The sequence below is a fragment of the Apostichopus japonicus genome, chromosome 8 (assembly GCF_037975245.1).
Source record: "Apostichopus japonicus isolate 1M-3 chromosome 8, ASM3797524v1, whole genome shotgun sequence".
In the NCBI taxonomy this organism is placed as follows: domain Eukaryota; kingdom Metazoa; phylum Echinodermata; class Holothuroidea; order Aspidochirotida; family Stichopodidae; genus Apostichopus; species Apostichopus japonicus.
This window is the reverse complement of record NC_092568.1, coordinates 15,641,243-15,667,137: the sequence shown is the minus strand read 5'-3', so window position 1 is coordinate 15,667,137 and position 25,895 is coordinate 15,641,243. Positions and strand designations below refer to the sequence as shown.

At 34.6% G+C, this 25,895-nt stretch overlaps 1 protein-coding gene across 10 annotated transcripts in view; it reads left to right on the top strand.

The window, feature by feature from the left end:
* The window catches only part of LOC139970675 (ryanodine receptor 2-like), a 161,278-nt gene that overhangs the window by 102,873 nt on the left and 32,510 nt on the right, over window positions 1–25,895 (top strand). For 6 of the 10 annotated variants that reach the window (XM_071976568.1, XM_071976569.1, XM_071976565.1 and 3 more), the window contains 28 exons: window positions 26–246; window positions 641–731; window positions 1,096–1,236; window positions 1,763–1,926; window positions 2,229–2,307; window positions 2,857–2,946; window positions 3,147–3,284; window positions 3,452–3,529; window positions 4,303–4,381; window positions 4,775–4,904; window positions 5,431–5,454; window positions 7,694–7,827; window positions 8,148–8,200; window positions 8,450–8,574; window positions 11,257–11,306; window positions 14,808–14,868; window positions 15,390–15,634; window positions 16,117–16,198; window positions 17,140–17,166; window positions 19,080–19,219; window positions 19,645–19,783; window positions 20,622–20,675; window positions 21,077–21,192; window positions 21,626–21,804; window positions 22,680–22,750; window positions 23,092–23,179; window positions 23,683–23,943; window positions 24,493–24,717. In XM_071976568.1, coding sequence (XP_071832669.1) covers window positions 26–246; window positions 641–731; window positions 1,096–1,236; window positions 1,763–1,926; window positions 2,229–2,307; window positions 2,857–2,946; window positions 3,147–3,284; window positions 3,452–3,529; window positions 4,303–4,381; window positions 4,775–4,904; window positions 5,431–5,454; window positions 7,694–7,827; window positions 8,148–8,200; window positions 8,450–8,574; window positions 11,257–11,306; window positions 14,808–14,868; window positions 15,390–15,634; window positions 16,117–16,198; window positions 17,140–17,166; window positions 19,080–19,219; window positions 19,645–19,783; window positions 20,622–20,675; window positions 21,077–21,192; window positions 21,626–21,804; window positions 22,680–22,750; window positions 23,092–23,179; window positions 23,683–23,943; window positions 24,493–24,717 — 3,285 coding nt within the window. The remainder of the gene's footprint in view (window positions 1–25; window positions 247–640; window positions 732–1,095; window positions 1,237–1,762; window positions 1,927–2,228; window positions 2,308–2,856; window positions 2,947–3,146; window positions 3,285–3,451; window positions 3,530–4,302; window positions 4,382–4,774; window positions 4,905–5,430; window positions 5,455–7,693; window positions 7,828–8,147; window positions 8,201–8,449; window positions 8,575–11,256; window positions 11,307–14,807; window positions 14,869–15,389; window positions 15,635–16,116; window positions 16,199–17,139; window positions 17,167–19,079; window positions 19,220–19,644; window positions 19,784–20,621; window positions 20,676–21,076; window positions 21,193–21,625; window positions 21,805–22,679; window positions 22,751–23,091; window positions 23,180–23,682; window positions 23,944–24,492; window positions 24,718–25,895) is intronic. The other 4 variants (XM_071976571.1, XM_071976567.1, XM_071976570.1 and 1 more) reach the window with 3 other exon arrangements.

The window sequence follows — 25,895 nt, the reverse complement described above, 5'->3', positions numbered from 1 at the left end:
TTTTCTTTTCTTTTGAACTTTACAGCCAAACACTCATGACCATGATATGGCACTGGCCCTGAACAGATACATGTGCAACTCTGTTCTGCCACTCCTTACGCGCAATGCAGTTATGTTTGAGAATGCTGATAAAAGTGCAGCCCTTATGGATGCTACCCTTCACACAGTCTACCGGATGGCCAGTTGTCGCTCCCTCACTAGAGGGCAGAGAGACACTATTGCAGAATTCCTCATAGCCCTTACTAAGTATGATCAATAATAAATTTGAATTTGTTGATATGTTCTTGCTTTAGTTTCTAGTTAATTCCTTTCAATACTAACTATGTTTGAATTGTGGCAAGATTGAATCCTAAAGAAGAGCTGTTTGCTGATAGTATCTTGCTTATAACAAGGAAAATCTTTACTGCACATTTCTTGTGACTATTTAAGAAGTTTTCAACAGGGTCAAGATCTTCCACCAATTCTGACTATCTGACTCACATTTGGTTTGATATATTTTGTCAGTCACAAGTTTCGCCTTCTCATATTCAACCGGCCTTTTGATTGTGCATGAAGTATGTAAAAATAGACTTACTTTAAGTTTAACATGTTCTTAATTTGCTTTACCATACATTATTGGACCTCTGTCTTTGAAAAATAGAAATCTGAAGCCATCGGTCATGCAGAGGTTGCTGACAAAGTTGATCAAGGATATTCCTGCACTAGAAGAGCACACATACGTCTCGCTTAAGGTACGTAGACTCCATCTAAGATATTAAACAAATCTTTCACTCATAAGAGCTCTTCATACTTTGAGTTTGACATATAGCTACTATAAATATCAAAAGTGATTCTGTGGTGATGCCTTTATAGTCAGCAGCTCTTTGCTAGTTCATCTCTTCAGTAACAGGATGTTCTTGTAAAATCAGTAAGAAACTGTTCAAAACTTTCTTGTGGAACTTCAATGTTCCAGGGAATGGACAATGTTATGTTTTTCTTCTATGTTGCCATATTTGAGAGGAACAGGACAAAAACAGTTGTCTCTTTAAGTTTAACAGTATCAGTGTTATGAAATACAATCTAGTACTCACTCTGGTATTGATCCGTCCATAATAGATTGTGCAACTTCACTATGATCGTTGCATAACTTACTACAGCAGTCTTGGAGGCTGGGGAACATATGGAGCTGCTTCAGATGAGGAAAAACGTCTTACAATGATGCTGTTTACTGGTCTGTTTGATGCACTGGCAGAAAAGGTCAATATTAAAATTTATACCTCCTGCTTGGAGGGTGTGGGTAACACAGTATCTCATTCTGTTTGCTTGATTTAAATAAATTTGTAGTGCTCCCCCTACCCCTACCCATGTATAACTACATACCTCAGTCTTGGGGTGGGGGGTAGATTTTTAGTTTACATACTTGTGTCATGACATGTGTTTGAAATATTTACATTTTCTTCATTTATAATTAAAATTAATCTGTCACCTACATTGTTTTAACCTAGAAGAGCAGAGGTGAGCAGAGGTTCTGGAGAAATTCTTGTTTGTTCCACCTTACTCAGTAATTTGATAACAATATTTAGTTCATTCCTCCTGCTTGAAGGGCATGGGTAACACAATATCTCATATCGAATGCTTGATTTAAGTAAATTGTTAGTGGTGCCCCACCCCTACCCATGTAGCTGTAATAAAATTTTTGTTTTTGTTACATCTCTAGAAAGGTAACACATCTTTAGCAATGTTGATACTTTTGTAACACTTAATTGGTAATGTCTCTACCCAGGAGTTTGATGGAGAATTGTTTGAGAAGGCGTTACCTTGCTTGACTTCCATCGGCAGTGCTCTTCCACCAGATTATTCCATGGCCTACCATGATGAGACTTACATCAGAGAATCAAGCTTTGATGTCGATGGCCGCTATCAACCAAAGCCAGTCCATACATCAAAGTAATAAAACTACCTCTGTGCAGACATAATGTCATGCTTTAGGTTAACATATATATTTATATTACAGTGAGGTTAGATGGTTTTACATTGTTAGCAGATCCATCTCTATACAAATGGTAAAAACTTTACTTCAACACCTGGTTAAATTCCTGTCACCTTAAAATATAGATGGAAGTTATTGTTTAATTAAGTGCTTTATTAAGCTGGTTTTATTAAGTGCAGGTAGTCATGTAATATGATTTAATTTTCTGTTGGGAACACTGCACTGAAATCATTTTTTCATATTTGTGTTTCTTCTTCAGTGTTTTTCTGAATGAAAGTCTTCTATCCTTTTGTGATCGATTTGCTGAGCATCTCCATGACATGTGGTCAATTCAGCAAGTAAGCATTCATATTCTCTCCCTTGGTTACAAAATCAATCCTTGGTACGTTACAGAATCAAATCCTGCCTATTTCAGTAAATTACGTGGTGCACAAGTGATTATGGTGAAACAGTGAAGTCACTTTACAGAATGTTGTTTAGAGTTCTCTAAATGGCTGAGCAGAATTCCCTAGGCACCCCCTCTTATCTCTTATGCCCTTCATAGAAACTCATGTTCCTTGTGCTGCATGGTGACATAAGTTTGTTCACTACATATAAACTATATATGAACACTGAGAAGATTGTAATAATTCTAGACATGAATCAGTTAAAGCGAGACAACTCAGATAATTAGCTCCTCCAATAGTTTCCTTCTAGCTCTGATAACTGGTGTTCTCATTTGACAGATGCAATTTGCCTTTTCATAATTCCTTTCCTTCTTCCATACGTTCTAGATTTCCCATTCTTCTTACATGTTACACCACTTCTCTTTATGTGTAATATATTAGATTTCTTTATTGTTTATGACAAACGTAAATATATATATATTAATATTCTGTGCTTTTTAGTTTGATGCTGGAGTCATATTTGGTGACATTGAGAGACCTGATCAGAAGAAACATCCTCGCCTTAAACCATACAAGATGTTGAATGCAAAAGTAAGAATTGATTTTCTTTTAAACTAATGTCAATACTTTCTTTCACTTCAACAATTGAAAAACGTTGGTTCATGTCAGTCTTCTAGATGTTATTGGACTAACATACTTTTCATATATTAACATATAATAGATTAACATATATTTCATAATAGTTGTCTTTAATGTACTTATTATATATTATATATGTTTATTTTTCTTAGGAGAAGGACATTTACAGAGATCCAATCCGTGAAAATCTACGAGCCCTAATTGCTTGGGGGTGGGCTATGGAACGGAGCAAGACTGCTGAACAACAACAACAAGCACAGAGACCAAGAAGGCTTTCAAAAATTAATCCGGTATAGATTAATTTTATAATGTTCAATGCTTTTCTGTTTTTGCAAAGTCTGTTAATTTTCTTAGATCCTTACTGTACAGTACCTCATTAATCCATGTCAGTGTTAGTAATGTTGACAAAGAACTCTTTCCGCTGTCTTGACGTTTATTTTCTTTTTCATATTTGCAGACCGCTTTTGATGTTGCTGGTGGATTCAATCCCAGACCTATAGATATCTCTAATATCACACTGACCAGAGAAATGCAGGTAAACTTGGAAATGATAAAACATCTGCCATTACAAGGGCCTCATTCTTTGATTGATTTTAAGTGTCTGTGTTTAACTTGGTCTTTCGTGTCAATCTCTAAAATTTCATGTCAATCTCTCTGTACTTCTCTAAACAATAAATAGCAATTGAATAGTTTGAATATGTGATATGTGCATTGTTTTAGATATGGACGCAATAGTGGTCACAATGCACATTACAGCAATAAGTTGGTACAATTGCTATTGGATGCCTTAATGACAACTAATAAAATCCCTTCACAGCCTTTTTTGGTTATTAGTAGATCTATAGTTAGTTACATATTCCTAAGTCCCCCATCCTCCCACTTTATCTATATAAAATCAACATATATATAAAATGTAGCAAAATTGCCCTCAAGATGATATTTCACTTAGAATCTACTCTTGCTTTTTCACATCACCACAGCCTGACTGTATGAACAATACTCAATTCCTTGCAGTCAGTATTTCTGCACTACCAACCCAGATGACCTCAATTGATAAATTAAACTCTTCTCCTCTCCCACACCTCTTGTGCTAAAAACTAGTACTGCCTTTACTCCAAAATCTCTGAAAAACATTCATCACCACTGCAAATGTCCGAGCTACTGTCCCCTCCCCCCCTCCCACCTCCCCGACCCCTCCACCCCTCCACTCTAAGCATTAGAAGAGTGTTTGTGTAGTATTTGTTTTATACAAAATTATGGAACACCGAATATGAATTACGTATGGTATTTATTCCCTTACTCATCTAGAATCTGGCAGAAAGACTAGCAGAAAACTCACATGATGTCTGGGCTCATAAAACTAAGATGGAAGAACAAATGCAAGGAAGTGAGCATTTTTTGAACCTTTGTTATATTATACTTGTATTCCACTTGTACTTTAAAAAGTATTTGTAATTAATGTACTTATGACAGCATTAAACATGACTGTGCTGACAGTTAGTATTCCAGTATTAGTTCTAGAGACAGTTTTGAGAAGAAAAAATCAAATATATTGTAATAGTGATCTTGTTGTATGCCGTCAGCATCCCACAGATTGTATATATTATATGACAAGCAGCTGTATCATAGAGGTTCAAGATAAACTCATAAAATGGAACAATGAAAAGTTTGATTTCTATTAAATGTTGTCATGTTCAGGGTAATGGTAACTATATCTCCTATATATAGTGTGCAATGACTTTATAGTGAGCATGATTTTCTGTTCTTTTTTGACCATCAGGGATTGGATCCGGCTGCAATCCTCAGCTAGTGCCGTTTGATATCTTAACTGACAATGAGAAGAAGAGTTATAGGGAAAATTCACAGGCTCTCCTAAAGTTTCTTCAAGTCAATGCATATAGATTACACAGGTAAGACGTACTTCATCCTTATCCATAACAATGTCTAGCTTATTTGGAAAGCAAATTTTCACACAACTTTATCTGTAACTTGTTTAACTAAAGGTGTTCTATTCAGAAATTCTCTATCCATCAATACTCTTATGAATTTTGAATTTGAGTATATTTCACTGGTGATATGACATTGTTTTCTTTAATCAGAGTGTAAGCCTACTGCAACATGATATATTTATTTTGTGCAATGTCTATATTATAATATTCTATATATTTGTAAATATATAACAAATTTCAGTTATTTGACCAGAAATAGATAGAAAAAAGGAGAATTTATTTATTGATGTTTCATTCACTTAATAAGTTACTAAATGGATTGTACTTCTCTGGAAGTTCTTCCTTTATTTTTCCGTCTACAAAAATGATGAAATGGATTGGATTTGGGGTGTGGGGCAGAAGAGGATGCTGAGTCTAGCGAGTGGTTATAATAAAACATTTAAATTTGCAGGATATAACTCTGTTACTGTTTATTAATACTTTTCAGTGAGGAAGATGAGCGGAAGAAAAGGTATATAGAAGCATGCATGAGACCATGGCTAGATGTAATGTGCCAGTACTAGTATATATCTTCACTGTCTTGCACTCACCTATTAGTCACAACTATGGGATGCACATTGAGCCTTGTGGAATGTTATTTTCATGTTGTTCTTCGTGCTGACTGAAATTTCACAACAATGAAATTTTACTTCTCCTAAAAGCTGCATTTTGCATGGATTTGTAAGATTGCATAATTCTACTTTACAAGTTTAATCTGGTTAGCCAGCCTTGCTTGGTTTATTCCCGTAAAAAATGGTGATTTTCCGAGTATCACATGAATCTACGAGTAACCAAAGGTGTCTTAATCCAGCGGAAGTCACACTTACTGTGTGAATTTTTTGTGTTGACTTGAGCTTGAGTAAGACAAGGAAGACAGTGTTTGTTAATTTGTAGATCACATGATACCTGGAAAAATCACCGTTTTTTCTGGGTATAAACCAAGCAAGGGCTAACCAGGTTGAACTTGTAATGTAACCAAGACATACAACAATGACTGGTAAATTTTACACCTCTCATGCTAATAATTGTTGAGATCTATGTAGTTACTATAATTTGGCAACTCTTAATTAGCTAGGTAAAAACAGTGTATACAATACAGATAATTTGGTGTCCTGTAAATTTACTATAATGCAGAATTGTTTCAATTACACGCTGTCTAATTCCACTGTTCTAGTTCTGATGCATGGTATACTGAAGTAACAGCTACCAATTATTTTCCTTACTGGTTCAGTATGATATCAGTATATTGTGACAAATGGAGTTGAAATTGCAGCTTTATCTCACCAACTTGAAAGTAAAAAAATTACAATAATTGTTGTGCTTTTTGTAACGTTAGATTGTTATCCTTTTGTGTCCTTTTGTTGTCCTTTTGTGCATGAAATTTGCCATCTGAACGCAACAATTGTGACCTATTCAATTGTTGCTTTAACATTGTCTTTTATCACTGCAATGGCTCTTAAGCTCAATGTGTTTCTTTCCTTGTGATTCTGTGTATCAATGTATTGCATGATAATGGTGTTGTTACATTAATTCATGTAGATTTACAGCATGTCAGTGTTGTTTGAACTGCATGTGTGTCTACATCAAACTGATAATATAGTTACCAGTTCTAGCATGTAGACTTCATAAATAATTACTCTTGCTGAGTGCGCTGGAGAGAGTTTTCTTAAATAATGGTGGTGATGGGATCTATTTACAACCTTTACTAGTAAAACTAGAAAACTTTGTTCAACCTATTCACAACATGTGTGGAATTAGTTTTGCCTGGTATTAATGGTATAAATGTCAAGTTTTGATTTTTAATGTAGGTTGAGAGCATTGTTGTAGCTAGCTTCAAAATTAAAATAGGTTCAATCTTTAACATTCACATGACTTATCTCTTTTTCTTTGAACTTCTTACCAAAATCTTTATGATACATTTTATCATTCTGACCATCATAACTAGTAATGTTTGAAGTAGTATTACATCTTTTCTGGTAATTTTTCCTCATAACTGTCCAACTTAATAGTCACTCAAACCTCACAAAAGCATTAGCAAAGGAATCTCTTATATGTCCTCATGCCCATATGTTATATATGTTATTTTTGCAATTTCCCATCCTTGAGAGAAAAGTGAAAATAAATCTGCATCAGTTATAGCACTGTCAGAAGTGTGTTTGGTCTTAACATGTGTGCTGACATTTGTATAACTTGTATAAATACTCTTTGCAATGAGAAGGCATATAGAGAAATGTTCAGACTTGTGTAATAGTTCCATCAAATTACATGTCTGTATCTTGTATTACAATTGAAGCAAACACACTGACTTCATTCTGTATGGGAATGAATAGGAAGTTAAGTAGAATGTGTATCACTATTGTTTGTGATTATCATTGATACATATCCAATGAATGGTTTACTAAGGAATAAATCCATGTTATTATTCAGACCTGTCATAACAGATAATTTAATATTACCATTGTTAATTAGTTTGCATTGATAGATGTATGTTAAATTTGTGTTTAGTTTATGAGAAGTCTCTTTATCATTAGGGGTATGATAAGTATCATGTTGGGTTGTAAAGATATTACAATTCAAGGTATTCCCACCCTGATGTGTATAAGATGCATTAAGCTTCTCTTTACCTTATTTAATTTGGTATTTGTTGGCATAGCTGCTTTAAACAATGAGGATTGTGTTTTCAACACATAACTGAATGTTTCTTCCTACAGACAAAGCATCGATGGAGATGGTGTCGTGAGAGGTAGCAGTATCATTGAGAAACGGTTTGCATACAACCTTCTGGACAAGCTGCTCCATTACGTAGACAAAGCCCAAACCAATTTGAAGCCATTGAGAAGAGAAGGTACTGTTGAGATTAGTACTTTAACTAATAAACATTCATTATCATATCAGATATACTGTTCTTAGCTTGATGTGATGAGATCCAAAGCTTTAGAATTTATGTATTTTATCATCATTGTCAAGAAGTATCAGACGTTGTTCCAGCAAACCACCTTTGATATGTTTCATGTTTCATTATTGGAATCTGTGGAGTGACTGTGTTCAGAGTGATGATCACATCATAGATAAATGATTGCTTAATGTATTCATACTTTCAATTGTGATATGGTATTTTATTAACGGTGCAGGCTGTCTTTAATAATGAATGTCATTTGTATACAGCTCAAGGATACAGACGAAAGGAAGAGGAGAAGGAGTATAAATTCTTTGTTAAGGTAGGTGTTAGCTTTATTGATGTACATTTATTGTGGTGTAAGAAGTATAAATTCTTTGTCAAGGTAGGTGTTAGCTTTATTGATGTACATTTATTGTGGTGTAAGGAGTAGAAATGCTTTATCTCAAACAATTCAGTGATAGTTTAGTTAGATCAGAAATCCATTCCAAAGTTTCTGTTGTTGAACTTGATAATAAAGTTATGAAATATAGCTGTCATCATCTGAAGTTCTCTCATTATCATTTTACAGGTTGTTCTCCCTCTGACAGAGAGGTTTTTCTATGCTCACTCAAGTTATTTTGTGTCTGGCAATGGCTCTGGGAGTTCAGGCATTTATGGCAGTGCATCAAACAGAGAAAAGGAGATTGTCACAAAGTGAGTTTCGCAGAAACTACGTGTCTAAATAATGTCCTTGTTCTGTGTGACTCAAACAGTGAATGCATATGCACTCACCAATCTGTTACCTGATGTCTTACCAGATCTCATGATCATAATAGCAAAGATGCCTTATATTTGAAACTATTGACGATGCAAAAAGGGATTTTCCACTGAACTATAAATGTCATTGTTCTCTGTATGTATTAGAAAATATATTTGATCTGGAGCATCTTATATGAACAGAGTTGAAATATACTCATTTATAACAGTATAACACTTGTTTGAGAGAGTAAAGTATGTACTGCAGGAGTAGTTCAAATCTGACAAACATAACTATCGCTGTGAATGGAAACATGTGGTCAACCATCTGAAATGGCTACCAGTGCAGCTGTAAGTGTAGACTCCTGTCTGGTGTTACTGTATCTGTTTATCTTTACTGTCTTCGGTCTTTCTCTTTCTCTGTGGTTGTTGGAGATTCACTCAAGCCTCTCGTATGGAGGTCTCTATGGTATTTAGGTGAGAGAGTGTCCAGGTCTAACAGATGGCTTATGCATGCATTTTAGTCTTGGTTTTTGAATATTATACTCAACACTATATGTATTTAATTCAAGTGCTTAGTTCTTGTAACCTGACCCCTCCCTCAAGTGATATTTTGCAGTATGTTGGTGTATGGTGCTAAGTAAATTGAAGTAGCCAGATCCAAAGTTTGATTTTTGTTTAAAAATATGACAAGGATAAATTTTGTGATCTTGTTATGTGACAAAGTTTGTACATAAAGTACACAATTTCTTCAAAGATTTGTCAAAATTGAGACAGATCTACAAATGTCAAAGTCTTGGCTAAAAGTGAATAATTGCATATTTCCCTTATACCATGCATGCATAAAAATGCTAAACAATTCCTAGAAAACTCAAAGTTGATATGATTATCTTTGATTGATGATATTAGTCCCAGTTATTGTAACATATGAAGGCTACAATTGGTGATCAATAACTGGGTTAAATTCAACATGCAATCTGTAACCTATAGTGTGTTTGGAGCTTTGAATGAGTTAGTTTTAATCAACATTCAGTCTTAGCAAACAACCCTACTCCTCACAGTTTTGAGGATTAAATTCAACTTCTGTGTATTAAGGTTTATCTCCCTGAGAACAGTGTATAGCTAATTAGTGTGTGTTTTGTCTGTTGTTTGTTCCTTAGTGTTGTTTTTGTGGTATATATCAACTGTAAACCAATGTACTTGATGTTTCTTATATTCACTGTATTTTCAGTTTCTCCCAACATATCTACAACAATGCATAATCTTTCTAATATGTGTGTGGGATGCCTCGGCTTGTGAACACAATTAGTAAAAGACTGTAGGGTGGGTGAACTTGGAAAGTGGATGCCACCATTTTAAGTACTTCATAAGGTTACAAAACCTTATTGTTTTCTGCAGAGCTCAAAGGTCATTTTAATAAGGTCAACATAGGTCAAAGTTAACAAAATAACTCCAAAAGTAAAACTTGGATGACCTTAGTACTCCATATGTGGGTGCCCCTTACAGAGTATGAGAAGCCAAGAGTTTTCTGCAGCGGTCAAAGGTCATTTGAGGTTAACAGAAGTCAAAGTCTGAACATTTTACGAAATGGATGCCTCCAGAAGTAAAGCTTGGATGCACTTCGTACTTGGTATGTGGATCCACCTTATTGAGTAAAACACTTGTGAAGGTCAAAGATCACTTGAGCTCAGTAGAAGAGGTCAAGGTATGAAAACATTGACAAAAGGATGACTCCAACAATAACAACTTGATGATTTCATGTATGGTATGTGGATCCATCTTAAAGAGTTCAAAAGCCTGAAATACTAACAGTTGGGCTAATTAATACAGTAGTGTGTTGTTACAATGTTTTGTAGTAGGTTTAAAGAGACTTGTACACATCAAAACATACTATAAACCTACTGCAGTTAATATTGCTACAGTGATTTCCTTCAGGTAGAACTACAGTGATTGTACCCATTAAAAGGTGATTATCTGTGATTCCAAAAGACATGTGGCATAGTATTGTGTACATTTTAAGTACTCTGTCCAGGACTGATGTCAGAGAGGTTGTCATTTTAATAGTTCCCATGACAATGAACCACCACTGACTGAGCACCCACTTGAGTGAATTGATATGAATTTAGTAGATTGCAGATAAAACCAGGGAGCTGCTACTCCTACTCTCTAATGAAACTTTCTCCTCATAGTGTGGCTGTAATGTATTACCTTTAGGAATTGTTTTCTTCAATGCTGGTCTCTAGTTTAATCCAGAATAACAAGTTTCTCTTGAAACCAAACCCTGCATACTAAAAGTGGCAAGGAATCATGAAGCCCTCTGGCATTCTGTTTTCAGTTCTAGTTTGGCATTAACATTTCAGAGGTTTATATCACTTAACAACAGGAGGTTGAGTTGAAGAAATTTAATTTATTTTCATCCTTTTTATGGTACTTCAGTATTCTGTCATTCCTGTGCTGTAATCTTGTCTGAAATATGAATTTCATTTGTACATTTTGCTGTTTCTATCTTAGCTACTGCAATGTATGCTAATACTGTAGTTTGATACAGGTTGTTACCATTTAATATGTGTATAGCTGTACAAAGCACTGAGTATAATGCCTAACATTATTTACGTAAATCTTCATTTTTTATCACGTCAGTTTGTTCTGCAAGCTTGCTCATCTGATACGACAGAAAGTGAATCTCTTTGGTAAGTATGGACATTAGATCTCAGTTAACTTTAAAGAGACTTTGAAAGTATGTAATTTTATCTGATTGCATCAAAGTAAATGTGTCTGTTATGTAGTTGATGCAGACTGGATCTTCTCAAACTGAATGTATCTGTTATGTAGTTAATGCAGACTGGATCTTCTCAAACTGAATGTGTCTGTTATGTAGTTAATGCAGACTGGATCTTCTCAAACTGAATGTGTCTGTTATGTTGTTGACGCAAACTGGATCTCTCAAACTGAATGTGTCTGTCATATCAATTCCTTAGCGCTCTTCCTTGTGCAGCGGCGAAAAGTCACAACAGTTACTACCCACACCCCTCGTTGACTTACTGTTAGGCCATGTTTTTCTTCACTGATAACAGTTCTTTCCTCATTTCAGTACACTTTGTCTAAAACATCTTTAGAAAGGTGGAATAAATCTCTTCATATCTCTGTTGTTTTCTAGTTTCTATTTAGCATGGCACAATCGGACTTTGGGGGTTAAAAAATGTAAAAATACGTAACTTTTGAAAACCAAAAGTCACACGTAAAACACACATGGCAACATGCAGCGTCGTGTGGCTTTTGAAACTCCCATTTTTGAAAGTTCAATTGTGTCACTATAACACTGGCCCTCCTCTTTGTCTAAATTGAATATGCATTACAAATGAGTGACAGATTCTGTACATATAAAAATTATTGTGATTGGTTCAAGTTTTCAATCGGACCTAGGGGTAACAAATGAGAGTCTTCGTTAGAAAATATCGACCTTCTAGCCCAACCTCGAGAGACGCTATTGTAGACGCCCGCGTGGTAGCGCCTAGTATAGGGGACTGTAACTACGCACTGTTTAATCGTTTATGTGTAATTGTATTAAATTTTGTTATTGTACTGTTAAGAACTCAAAATTCGTTTAAGAACATATTTATTGGTAGTTTTTTTTCCACCCAAATTCCCATATACATTGAGAATGCAATAGTTTGCGTCACAGCAATATAAAAAAAACCCGCAACAGAATAGATCAGTCCAATCTTCCTGACTGCGTTGATACACAGCGCTCACGTATGGGAGCGATGAGTCACACTTAATCCTTCAAAGAGCTTATATTGCAGTACTTTTTAGTGACGTTTTGGGGGGTGAAGGAATTGATATGTATGTTATTGATGCAGACTGGATCTTCTCAGACTGAATGTGTCTGTAATGTAGTTGATGCAAACTGGATCTTCTCAAACTGAATGTGTCTGTTATGTAGTTAATGCAGACTGGATCTTCTCAAACTGAATGTGTCTGTTATGTTGTTGATGCAGACTGATCTTCTCAAACTGAATGTGTCTGTTAAGTTGTTGATGCAGACTGGATCTTCTCAAACTGAATGTGTCTGTTATGTTGTTGATATAGACTGGATCTTCTCAAACTGAATGTGTCTGTTATGTAGTTGATGCAGACTGGATCTTCTCAAACTGAATGTGTCTGTTATGTTGTTGATGCAAACTGGATCTTCTCAAACTGAATGTGTCTGTTATGTAGTTAATGCAGACTGGATCTTCTCAAACTGAATGTGTCTGTTATGTTGTTGATGCAGACTGGATCTTCTCAAACTGAATGTATCTGTTAAGTTGTTGATGCAGACTTGATCTTCTCAAACAATATGTGTCTGTTATGTTGTTAATACAGCCTGGATCTTCTCAAACTGAATGTGTCTTATGTAGTTAATGCAGACTGGATCTTCTCAAACTGAATGTGTCTGTTATGTTGTTGATATAGACTGGATCTTCTCAAACTAAATGTGTCTGTTATGTAGTTGATGCAGACTGGATCTTCTCAAACTGAATGTGTCTGTTATGTTGTTGATGCAGACTGGATCTTCTCAAACTGAATGTGTCTGTTATTTTGTTAATGCAGACTGGATCTTCTCAAACAATATGTGTCTGTTATGTAGTAGATGCATACTGGATCTTCTCAAACTGAATGTGTCTGTTATGTTGTTGTTGATGCAGACTGGATCTTCTCAAACTGAATGTGTCTGATAAGTTGTTGATGCAGACTGGATCTTCTCAAGCTGAATGTGTCTGTTATGTAGTTAATGCAGACTGGATCTTCTCAAACTGAATGTGTCTGTTATGTAGTTGATGCAGACTGGATCTTCTCAAACTGAATGTGTCTGTTATGTAGTTAATGCAGACTGGATCTTCCAAGACTGTCCTTGAATAGGACAGATTGGAAAGTTAGGCCCTCATTCGTACAGTGCACAATTCATTTTTTATGAGATTAGCTTTGCAGTTAGAGTTATCACTTTTTACAAGGGAAAAACTGCCAAGTTTAGACTCTTAAAGTAGACTTGCTATGAATGTCTGAGTAACCATGAAATACTTATAATTGCTATTGTGATAATCACAAACATGTTGTATGTAGGGCTCAAAACCTGTAAAGATTTGAGGACAGACTGTTTGTACCACTTTTTGCAAAATTGAAAGTAACTGATTGCCCATATTAAGTGAAGACCAGATTTTTCTGTTCTCTTAAAAATAAAATGTAATTCATATTACTGGAATATAATTTGCATTAAATAGGTTAGAAAAGTCTACAAATTATAGTCCACATCTCAAAAGAAAGTAAATGACAAAAATATGACCAGTAATAATTGCTGTCATGTGACATATTCTCTTCTTCATTTATATATATATATATAACTAGCTATATGTTACTTTATATAACTATATGTAACTATATATATAAATATATATATATAGTTTTATATATATAGTTATATATAGTTTTATATATACATATATGTAGTTAGATATATATATATAATATATATATATATATATATGATATTATACAAATAATGAATGGTTATGAGTGCAATAGTGCAAATATTTCATGAGTTGAAAGATGGAATGTTCCATTCAACGAGGCGCAGCCGAGTTGAATGGAACAAATTACAACTTTCAACGAATTGCACTCATAACCATTCATTATTTGTATAATATGCAACAGATTGTTTTGAACAGACAGGTTTCTCTGCTCTCTTTACCATTGAAAAAAGTGCTACCAAAAAAGTATATCCCATGGTTCTATTTCATAGAGTGGAATAGAGCGGATTTTGCATGCAGTCAACGAGCAATTGACTAATCAAATGACCACAATACAATTAGGTGTTGTATAAATAGTTATATATACTATATAGTATATATATATATAGTTATATATATATGTATAGTTACATATAGTTATATATATATATATATATATATATATATATATATATATATAGATATATATATATATAGGTATATATATATATATACATACTTACATGTATAGTTATATATATCTTCAGTCTTAAGTTGCAATTGATTTTGCAAAATAAACACTGATTGACATGGATGTGAACCTTGATCAATTATATTGACAGCTTCAAGCACTTAATATTACATCATATGATACCATTATTATTCGATAATCCATGTATTATTTGTGCATTTTTGTTTCTTCAGGCAAGGACCTTGGAAGTGTAGTGCATTGCTTGAGGGTTGTTTCCCAGTCAACAGATGCTAGGTATGGGAAAATATAGGACAGTGGTCACCTTATCAGCTTTATTTATTTCTGTAGAATGTTTGTGAGGAATAGCAAAGAAATTATAGCACTTTTGATTCTTATTTTGGGTATCAAATGTTCATTTTTCATAATGATTCTGACTGCAATAATCCTTCAAATGATGTATGAAGGACTCTTAAGCCTAGAACAAACAAAAGAAGATGTATTACAATAGGTGACCTTAATATATCAGTTGTTTTATTATTTGTATGATAGAATCCCTTGACTATCATTAGTTCAATACATGAGTTCAACACTGTTTACTTTCCATTTCTTTATCATAAATATTTGTTTTCTCTTCGTAAAGTTTTACCACAGTTCCCATGGTCTTGGAAAAGCCATGAAATCCAAAAAATGATTTGTTACCTAGGTTATAATACAAACATGCTGCTAGTAATAGATTTATATATGTATAATAAGTCTAGCCTTGGTTCCAAGTAGAAGGGATTAATAATGGTAATGGATTATCTGTTTCCTTTCAGTGTGATCTCAAAACACAGTTCTGAGGCCACCAGGAATGGACTGTACCTCTTCTTCAGGTACGCTGCAGATGACCTGCTCAGTACGGTCCAGAATCTTACTACGTCTGGCAAGTTCACCCACGTCAAGGTTGCTAATGTACCAAGAAACAGTATGCTCTATAACTATGTACCCGGAGTCCTAGTCCATGTTCTACACAGCCTCTTTGATCACTTATCAGAGCATCAAGATGGCCAAGAACTGTTGTGTAAGTCATAATGTAGTTGAAGCTTCTCTGCAAGAATAAGAAGGATCTTAGGAATAGGATGTCAACTAGTGACACATGTAATTCTTGTTCTTGACTCTACCAGCTGTGTAATTCAACCCTTACTTGTTTCTGATTTCTATAAAGTCATAAATTGAGTAGATACTAAAACAAAGTAAATTTGTTCAAATCCCAGAAGACATTTTCCTTGCACTCACTCCTCCTCCCCTCACTGCACTGCACTTCCTTCTGCTACTGTTGATTAGCACTTCATACGCAAATACAGAAGAACTGCCAAGTAAGGTTTTGTACCACAAACGTAGCATATTTAATCACACAGAACTACGAACATAATGTCTGTTTCTCAGCAGTATTACAAAGACTTATGTTAACAGAACAGTTGCATGTATTGTTATACTCATACATAAAGTGATTCCTTGGAATGACAAGAATTTGTCTTTGACTTTTTTCCCTTTTGCAAATAGCTGATCAAATTCAGATATGCTGCTACAAAATCTTGGGAAGCCTTTACAGTCTTGGTGCAGACAAATCTATCAGCACAGACAAGTGAGTTCTACAATCCAGTATTTAATAAAACGTGTGGAGTTTTGCATGTGTCTCAGTTAGTATTTGTAAGAAAATTTTATGATAATTAATAAAAAAATATTGTATTCTTGTTAATCTTTGTTATTTTAATGATTACACATTATTTGGCAGTGTCTGATAAGGAATCTGCACTCCCTTTGTGTGCTTGGCCCTTTATCCACTGACAGAAAATTGTACAAAGGTTTGCTTTCATTAGGACTGCTTGCAGGGATGTTTGTCGGTAACAAAACTGGTGTCTGTGTGGATGGATTCACAAATGCTTTCATGAATATGTGTAAAGATTTATAGTTTTATAGTCAATTAATACATGGGAGGTCATGACTAGTGACCAATGGTTATAATGTTAAGCTTTCCAACAGTATTTATCTATCTAACAAAGTTGACATTTAGAGAAGCTGAAAATGCTGGAGCCAAAATCAAAATTAGATCAATTAGATTGAATTCCAAGCAGTAACTTCAAGATAACAGGTGGAGAGCTCAACCAACTGACCTATCCAATCTATAAAGTGTAAACCATTTCATTAATCATGGTATCGTGCAAATGGTTTCCATGACATTCATAAAATTCAGAAGTTTAAGCAGTAAATGAAAACATTGTAATCTTGACTTTGTTTCTTTCAATGTGATGCTCTTAATGCCATGGTTTGTAATTAGTATTTTAATAATAGTCACAAAGATGGGTATGTACATTGTGTAGTTTCCATAGATGGCCTCATAGCTTCCTCTACCTATGCTCAAGTCATTAATACTGATTGTGGCTTTAGTAGATGGACTCTCTTATGTATGATGTATGTCTCTTGGAGAAAGCTATACAACTTAAAGGACATTCTTGGTTGTGTTTTTCTTATCTTTGGGAACCTTGTTGCATGTACAATGATCATAAATTTATCTTTTCATTTTAGCCTGGAGGGTCAAGCAAGTATAGAAAGGTATTTGGATGTGTTTGAAGTGGTTTTGATTCAGCCGAGTTCAATGTCCATTCCAGTCGAATTTATACCCCTTCATCCGCTCTTTTTTCTCATTCATTTTTTTTCCCTTCCAAATTTATGCATAGCACATTTTGCTGTCATATATTCTGCAAGGTTGGTTTTAATGTTTGATACTGAGAAATATTAGTTTATTCAAACTCCCATTCTTGGAGTAGATTTTACGTTAGATGGCAAACATTGTTGATGTCATCACTCCATGAAAGTCACATATGTAAGCTAAAGACAGTAGATATATATGCCAGCTGTCATTGTTAGCAGCTCAGAGATAGAGAGCAAAAGTAATTGTGTCTTTCATTCACATAAAGTATTACAATGACCTTGTCCTACAGTGAGTAGTGCTAGATAATTTCAAACTCTCAGAGCTAGATTTGATAGAGATTTAGTTGTTTCATTAGTATTTATGTGGGTTTCTTTGTAGCTGTTTATAGCTGCAACTATTTGCAAATAAGAATTCACTCTATCTCATCTTCCTCAATCAGAGTGACTTTCATGCCTGGATAATTATAATAAAAATAATAATAAGTAATATTTATATAGCGCATCATCAGCAAAGCTGCTCAAAGCTTTCCACAAATGTAAAACCTAAAAACAAATAGTAACAAAAACCAAAATATTAAATATATAGACCCAATGAGGCAAAAAATGTAAAAGCAATAATATAAACAACACCCGTACTAAACGATACTAAAGTAATAAAAAAAAAAAAAAAAATGAATGGGTGTTAGGTTTTGAATGGTAGTGCAAAATGCACTGGTAGTAATGCACACGGTCAACAGAATTTCAGGTGGTATAGCTGATAGGATTTTCTTATGAGATAGTATTTACAGTTTGCTTTAAATAGATTGGACTGGAAATGTGATGTCTTTAAAACTTGAGGGTTGTATGTTATTCCTAGCTGTTGCTATAGAACATGGAGATACAAGGATATCATATGATATCATATGTGTGAGAGTATTAATAAACAATCAGTCTTGCTGAGGGGTGTGTATGACATTGTACAGCCCATTCCATCTTACATTGTGTAGTGAGGTGTTCTGAGGAGATAATCCTAAACCTGAGTATTATAGATCCCATTGCATGCATCCATAGACTAACATATAACATGTGCCCATTCTCCATCCACATAGTGTGCTACATCATCAGATACTGAAGAAATCGCTGCAGTTTATTTTCTAGATTCCTTCAGTTTTGTGAAAACATTTGGACAATAAAAGTGGTTTAATAACACAAAAAAATCTGCATGCCAATTTTTAAAAGGTGCAAACACCAAGTAACTACACTGTACATTGAACCTGAACCACCACACTAAATTTATGCTCAACATTGAAAATTTATCAGTGATCAATTCTGCCAGATTCTTATTTGGTGTCATAAATGTGGTAAGTATTTATGTGCAACAAGATGTTGTTAACAACCAGAACATAAATATGATGGGAAACCGATAAAAAAAGAGAATATTTTTTCCACTTCTTGTCTGAAACTAATGTCTACTTTATGAAGTTCAGGTGTTAGGTTTAATGCCAATGCTGTAGGTTAAGATGTTATGATGTGAAGTATTAAAAATACACACAAAGGGGAAATTTTCTTTATTGAAAGAAAGATTGCTTTTAGATTTCATGCCTTCTTAATTTGCATTATTTCAAACTCTTTTCCCCTGATACTGAAGTTTTTGTACAGCTTATATAACATGATGCTACCTACTTTGTTTACATGGTTGTAATAATATGATTTCTCTTTGTGTTTCTGGATGGGTAGTCCATATAGTAGGCATTTCGTATAAATGAATAACTTGATAACATTTATGTTATTATGCTTTATTTATTTTCACATTTGTACCCATATTGTACCTGCAGATTCAGACCATCTATTGGTGAATGTCTGGCTGCTTTTGCTGGTGCATTCCCTGTTGCCTTTCTTGAACCCCATCTCAACAAAAATAATCCAAATTCCGTTCTTGGCCAGTTTGAATTGAAAGGCCTAGATGATCGAAGAGGTTTGTATTTTGAAAAATGCCTTCATACTTCCAACTCAGAGACAATTTATGCAAGTTATGAAAGCAACCAGGACTTAACTTTGATGAGAAACAATGACAACTTTTTGGTTGAGCCAATTAATGGTTCCTTTTTCAAAATCACATTATAAGAGAAAACGATGATCAATGTACAATTACACATGAATGAATTACAATATGTCTGTCTCAATTTTACCTGCTGCCCTGAACCTAATATGACTTGTTAGAAATGCTTCTTGCAGAGATAGGCATAAATAAGTAATATCATTAGATGAAATACAACTATTATTGACTGTTCTTGGTTCCTGGCTTATTCCTCAATTTGTTAATATCACATATCCTGAATGGATTCAATACTGTCTGCTACAATTAATATCTATGCATTATATATATATATTTTTTTGTAGCCGAAGATCTTTCCAACCTATTGTCTTCCATTCCCACCTTGGAGAATGTTATGAATGAGGTAGATCAGGTGGCCAATTCTGGTGGGCGATATGCTGATGCACCTCATGTGATTGAGGTTATACTTCCAATGTTGTGCAGGTATAATATGCCTCTTCATATTCAGTCTAAAACAAAATGTAACAGTTACCCAGGATTGATTAATATATGTTTTTAATTTTTATTACCTTGGTTAATGTGAAGATATACAAGGAAAAAAGTGCAGTGAGTGACAAGGAATCAGCATGTGAGCAAGCAAAATAAAGAAGACTCACAGAATTGTTTAAAAAAAATCAAAAGACTAAAATGCAGTGGAAAACCAGGGGGAAAAAAACAGTGAAGGTATGAGATGGAGGCTCATTTATTACATAGGATAATAATGTGGACAGAGTTACTAGAAGAAATTGGTAATATGTTACAATAGACAGATGTTCAGAACAATTTTTGTGACAAGAAGTTCTGGATGTTGTATTTGTTACTCATTTTGATCATTTGTTTCAAATGCTGATGTTTCTAATTAAATTTTAGCAATTAAGCTTTTATCTCCACAGTGTTCAGTGTGCGACATAACCACATGTTCTCCGGTCTTCAAATCACTGGACAAAATAAATAGTATTTTCAAAAGTCACCTGTTATGTAAACCCACTGACTTCTCTTTCTCTTGAGGTTTTCTGTACTGTGACAGTGATTGTGTTAAAATTATATGTGCGCATTTATGTCAAGAGTAGTATGTCTCATGTTCTCTGTTATCTCAATAGTTGCAAATGTAAGAGAAAAGTAACATGGATAAACTCACAGTTTTTATTCTTACATATAAGCCCTATTGATACCCTTGGCCTGCTGCAAGGTTCTTATCCTGTTCTTCACACCTTACAATTTCTTACCTTTATTCGTAATGTTTAATTAAATGAATTCTATTTCTTCTTTGATACCTTCATAGTTATCTGCAGTTTTGGTGGAAACAGGGTCCTGACAGTATTTGTAGGAGGCAAGGGTGAGTTGATGCTTCTTTGGTGTTGCAAATGAATAATCCAGGAAATGTGATATGTATTGTTTAATCTCTGCCACATTTGAGGAGAAATATGAATTGAATCAAAGTATTAGAAATGTCCAATGATATTCATATGTTTAACTTGCATGGACAAGAAAATATAATGTTGATGGACTGGAAACATGCCGAAAGTTTGACACATGTAACAGAGTATATAATATATTGCAGTAGTTACTTAAGACATTGTGACTCAAGTATGGTCATGAATGTGACATCAACTAAGAACTGAAGACAAAACATAACTTAATTTTTAATTTAAGGTTTTACTTTGTTCAAATGCAGTATGTTCACATCCTCATAATGCATATATTACTACTGAGTTTAATTCAATTCTCTTGGAGCAGAAACTATTGGACAACAGTCAATTCAGAAAATCTGAATCACACACTGCAGAATGTGCTTACGTTGATCAAGAACAATATGGGTGAAGAGGATGCTCCCTGGATGAACCGAATAGCAGGTATACCATGCTCCTCCTCCCTGTAGATACTACAAATACACTGCTGCTCTGGAAGTTAATTATAAGTGATTATAGCCGTTACTTGTCATAATCATAACTTCTCTATCTATCCAAATCCGTTTCGAGGGAAAAACAAAGAAAGTCTTAGAAGTGAAACGGCCAGTTGAAGTTGTGTCTCTATGATGAAGCCATAGGAAGCTGAAAATGTTAGATAAAGTTGTCCAAAGCTTCATGATAGGTTATGTAAAACAAAGATGTACATGTATGTAACACATGAAGTAAGAAATTATATATATAACAGTTTCAGGAATTAATGTAACAATGAGTGAAAATAGTCAGTGCACCATTATCAACTCCTCCACGCCACATGAGAACTTGAACAAAGTTCTAACTTTTTTAAGTTTTAACTTTTTTCTTCAAATTTTATTATCAGCCATTGCGAAACCTATCTTAAATAACGTGAAGGAAGACCTACTTAAAACACACTGTGTGCCAATAGTAACAGGACTGAAGGAGAGAGCAGCGATTGTACTTCAAGCGGAGGAGGACCTCAAGAAAGAATACCCCAACGGAGGAACTGAGATGGAGGAAGCAGAGTTTAGCATTTTAGAGGTAGGAGAGAATTAAACTTCCTGAATGCCTCTCGACTTCCAACTCACCCACAAAATATACCCTATCCTACACTGTGGAGGGGATCTTTCACATTATCTCAGCTGGTGCCCACCTGATTAATTTCCTCTTGTCTGCAAATGATAGATAAATTTATCTTTTCAACCGTTGTATTTACTCGTTAGATCCGTCCATTTTCATTTATAGAAGAAGACCACAGACAATTTTAGATTCTTTGTCCCTGCACAATAACATAGTGTATAGTAGTAGTATTATAAAATGAGCTCAAAATGGATGAAATGATTACTGCTATGTATGATTTTGCAAATAGAAGCAAACCTCACAACTTCTTATTCACTTTTTTTTTTTTTTACCTGTAAAATAGAAATGATAAAATGTTGACAGCCAGTTTACTGGACAATACAACTTGGCTTGGGTCAAGCACATCACATTACTTAAAACAGTCCATTGTAATATTCAAGCTATAGGCCAATAATAAACTTGCTGCTTTGAAACTCCTTTGCAAACATTCTTGGAAAAGATCAAATGAGTACTGCTGCATACATGTGTATCCTTCATAAGACTAAGCTTAGACTTAACTAAACATACTGAAAACTGAAAGTTTTGGTTTTATGATCATAACAGTGATAGAACATTTTAAAATTGTAATCAAGTATTTGCAGAAGCAAATGAGCTATTTATGAAACAGAAATAGTCTGCTATTCTTGCTATCAACATGAACTTGCTAATATGAGATAATATAATAATAGAGATCAAGGTATCCTGTTTTGTGTGTCTTGAGGAACATATTCCTTCCAGAAATGGAATATTTCCACCTACAAACTCCATATTACTTGATATTACTTTTGTCTTTACAGGACTACCATCTAATAGTGAGAGATCTCCATGCCTTCTTTCCTCTCCTGATCAAATTTGTAGACTCTCAAAGGTATGGATGACAGCTTTTCATCATTTTATGGGAAAAAAGAATGTGAAAGAACAAAATGCATTTCTTAGTGTTCTGATTCATTTCTCATTTCATTTCTCATAATTCATTTCTCAGAGGTATAATTTAGTGGTGATGTGAACACCAGAAATATAAGAGTTGGGGGGCAACGGAGGGATAAGCTGGAGTTCTGTTTCTTTTGCTTGAGATTTGATCACTGTGAGGATCTATGGAATTGTGGGCTCAATTTAATAATATATGTTTGCTCTTTACTTATTACTGTTGGTCCATGCCAAAAGAATGACTGTGAGTTTAACATTACTTTCGCATTGTTACTTCTACAGGTCAGGTTGGCTTAAAACCCAGAATGTCGATGCTGAAAAGTTGTACCAGGAAGTTACATCCTTATTCACACTTTGGGCTAAATCAGCAGTAAGTTTTGTACTTCATTTTGGTAACTATATTACTACATTTTATTGTACTACAAATTATATATTACTTTTAATTAGTACTGTGTGTAGTAATGTTCAGTGGGAGTTTGAGGGGTGAGGGCTGGAGAGGGGGAGGGGTGGTGTCATAGAGGTGTGAGAAACATTCTTTACAGAGATAGAATGACTTGTTAGCAGAATTTTTGGTATATGAGGGGAGGAGATGGGGTGGGAGGTGGGGGTTGCTTTACATGTTACATTTTGCCAAATTGCTTGCAGTTACCTTGTTTTTTATCTTGAGATACAATGAATCTTGTGTGTACAAACCCTGATAGTATACTGCACATAGCTGTAATTGTGACTCAATAGCATACCAGATGATTAGGTATCCTGACCTCATATCAGTTATATTAGTAGATTACAGTAAAGTCATAAGAAGTTCATCATTCAATGGTTATTTCATCTTAAAAATGTAACACAGACACAAAAATTGCCTTGGTATTTCAGAATTTCCGAAGAGAGGAGCAAAACTTCATTGCTCAATCTGAAGCCGAGAATAAAGTGACATGTTCAACCCGGAGGGAGAAAAATCATGATGTGTTAATTCCTGTGATGAAACCTTTGAAAATGAAAAGAACAGGAGACAAGCATAGTATTACAGCTAGCCTGGTAGTGTTGGGACTGAAGAGGTTGCTACCCATTGGGATGAATCTCTTTGGAGCCAGGGAACAGGAACTAATACAGCAGGTCAAGCAAAAGCTACAGGAGGTATGAATTACATAGTAGGAATATGTTGTATAAATACATTTGTTTATCAAGAGATGTAGTCAATTCATGAACCACATCACTATGTAAATTCTAGGTGTATTTTAGTTAGTTGTGTTCATATCTCTGGAATTTGTGATTAATAACAAAGGTTTGTTTCAAACATCCTAACAGAATGATTGTTGTAATGTTTGCACGTCCATTCTTCTGTAGAGATTGTTGAAAAATTGAGTAATGCAAGTTCCCGACCCTGTTGTTCATTATTTTGGGTTGTGTCCTAAGGTGTTAGGCTATATCATAGCCAGTTGGTTGTAAATGTATAGTAAGTGCTTGAAAGACTGGTTAGCATGATATTTTGCAACTTTGCATGTTGAAATACTTACGGAATGTGGCTTAATGATCAAAACCAAAAGGTCAATATAATCTTACATCCTAATCATTTAAACCTGGTAATGTCCTAACTTCAGGTTATGATGATGTGTACAAAATTAAGAATAAAAGCAGCTCTCCGTTTTTCTTCAACTATTCTTATTTTCTTTTTTTCTTCAACAGAAGGAAACAGAGGTTGATGTGAAACGTTTCTTAGAGGAGGAGCTCCACATCCAAGATAAAGTGAAGGTTGACAAACCCAAAGAAATTTCATTCTCTACATCCCACACTCCATCTTCTTCCACCATCACCACCACCACCACTACCACTTCCTCTTCACCTGGCTTAGATGTCCGCAAACGCTCTGTAGTAGCCTGGCAATCTGCTGCAGCCCGTGTGATGGCACGAGTTCGTTGTCTGCTCACTTCTTCTTGCCTGCTATTTCCAAGGAGCACACAGAGTTTTCATTTCAAATGTTATCGATAGGCCTTCAAATTCAACTCTTCAAGTCACAGATGGCTCATTTTTTATGATGAATTTTCATGAAATAAAATTGTCAAATTTGGAAAAACTTTAGATGAATGCATTTGTTAAGAGGGGGGACTTTTGAATTTGATCAGTTTGATGTTGATTAAGATCAATCTGTGAAGAGTCTGGCACTCTGTTACCTTTTAATCTATCTGACCTTTATCATGTCAGCTTGAGTACATGCACACAGTGCTCATTTCTCATACAAGAGTTATCCACTACATTGCTTAGAATGATAACCTGCATTTTAAACTCTGTGTGCTTCTTCATTTCTGTATGATCACTTCAGACAAACTTAATTCTATTTTGACAAGAAAAAACAACAACTAACAATGTTTATGTATTCCATCTCCTATTAAATCAACTGAATAATTCATCAAAGCTCTGCTGATTGCACATCATTTTTCAGATGATATGTTGTTAAGGCACTTTGATGTTATCAACTCTTGAAAGGTAACTTGTAATGTGTCCTAGTCAGGCATGTTGTTCCAATATGTCTGAAGTGTTCATTTACATCTGTTCTACCCTCTCTTTCACTTTCCTACCCATGGTAGCCCTTAATTTAAGTTTCATACTTTCCAAATTCACCATTTTGAACTTTGCATTGGAATTTGTTCAAGTTATTAGTAGGTGTGGTGATCTTGCCTTTCAAGGTATACAAATTGTAATTCTAGATGTACAGTGAAACAAAACCTACACTAAAATGAAGCAAGAGCTTCTTTCTATGTCTGTTTTACACCGGGGAAAATGGTTTCTACATTGTAAATCAATATTAAACCCTTGATTTCTTAATTTTTGACATTTTGGTGTTACATATATTTTATGATGTTTATATATATATCTATGCAGAGTACAAAGAAAGGACAATATCTCTCATGGGGCACTTGTTATGCTCAGAGTAAAACATTTGTATGTTTATCAAGCTGGGCTGATTTAAATCTGCTTTATGGAAGCAATTAGGAATAACAGCACTAGCAGTCTGGTGATTCCTTATGAATGACGATTGTTTGGAATATTTGATGACATAGTTTTGAATGGAGTTTGTGATTTTGTATGTA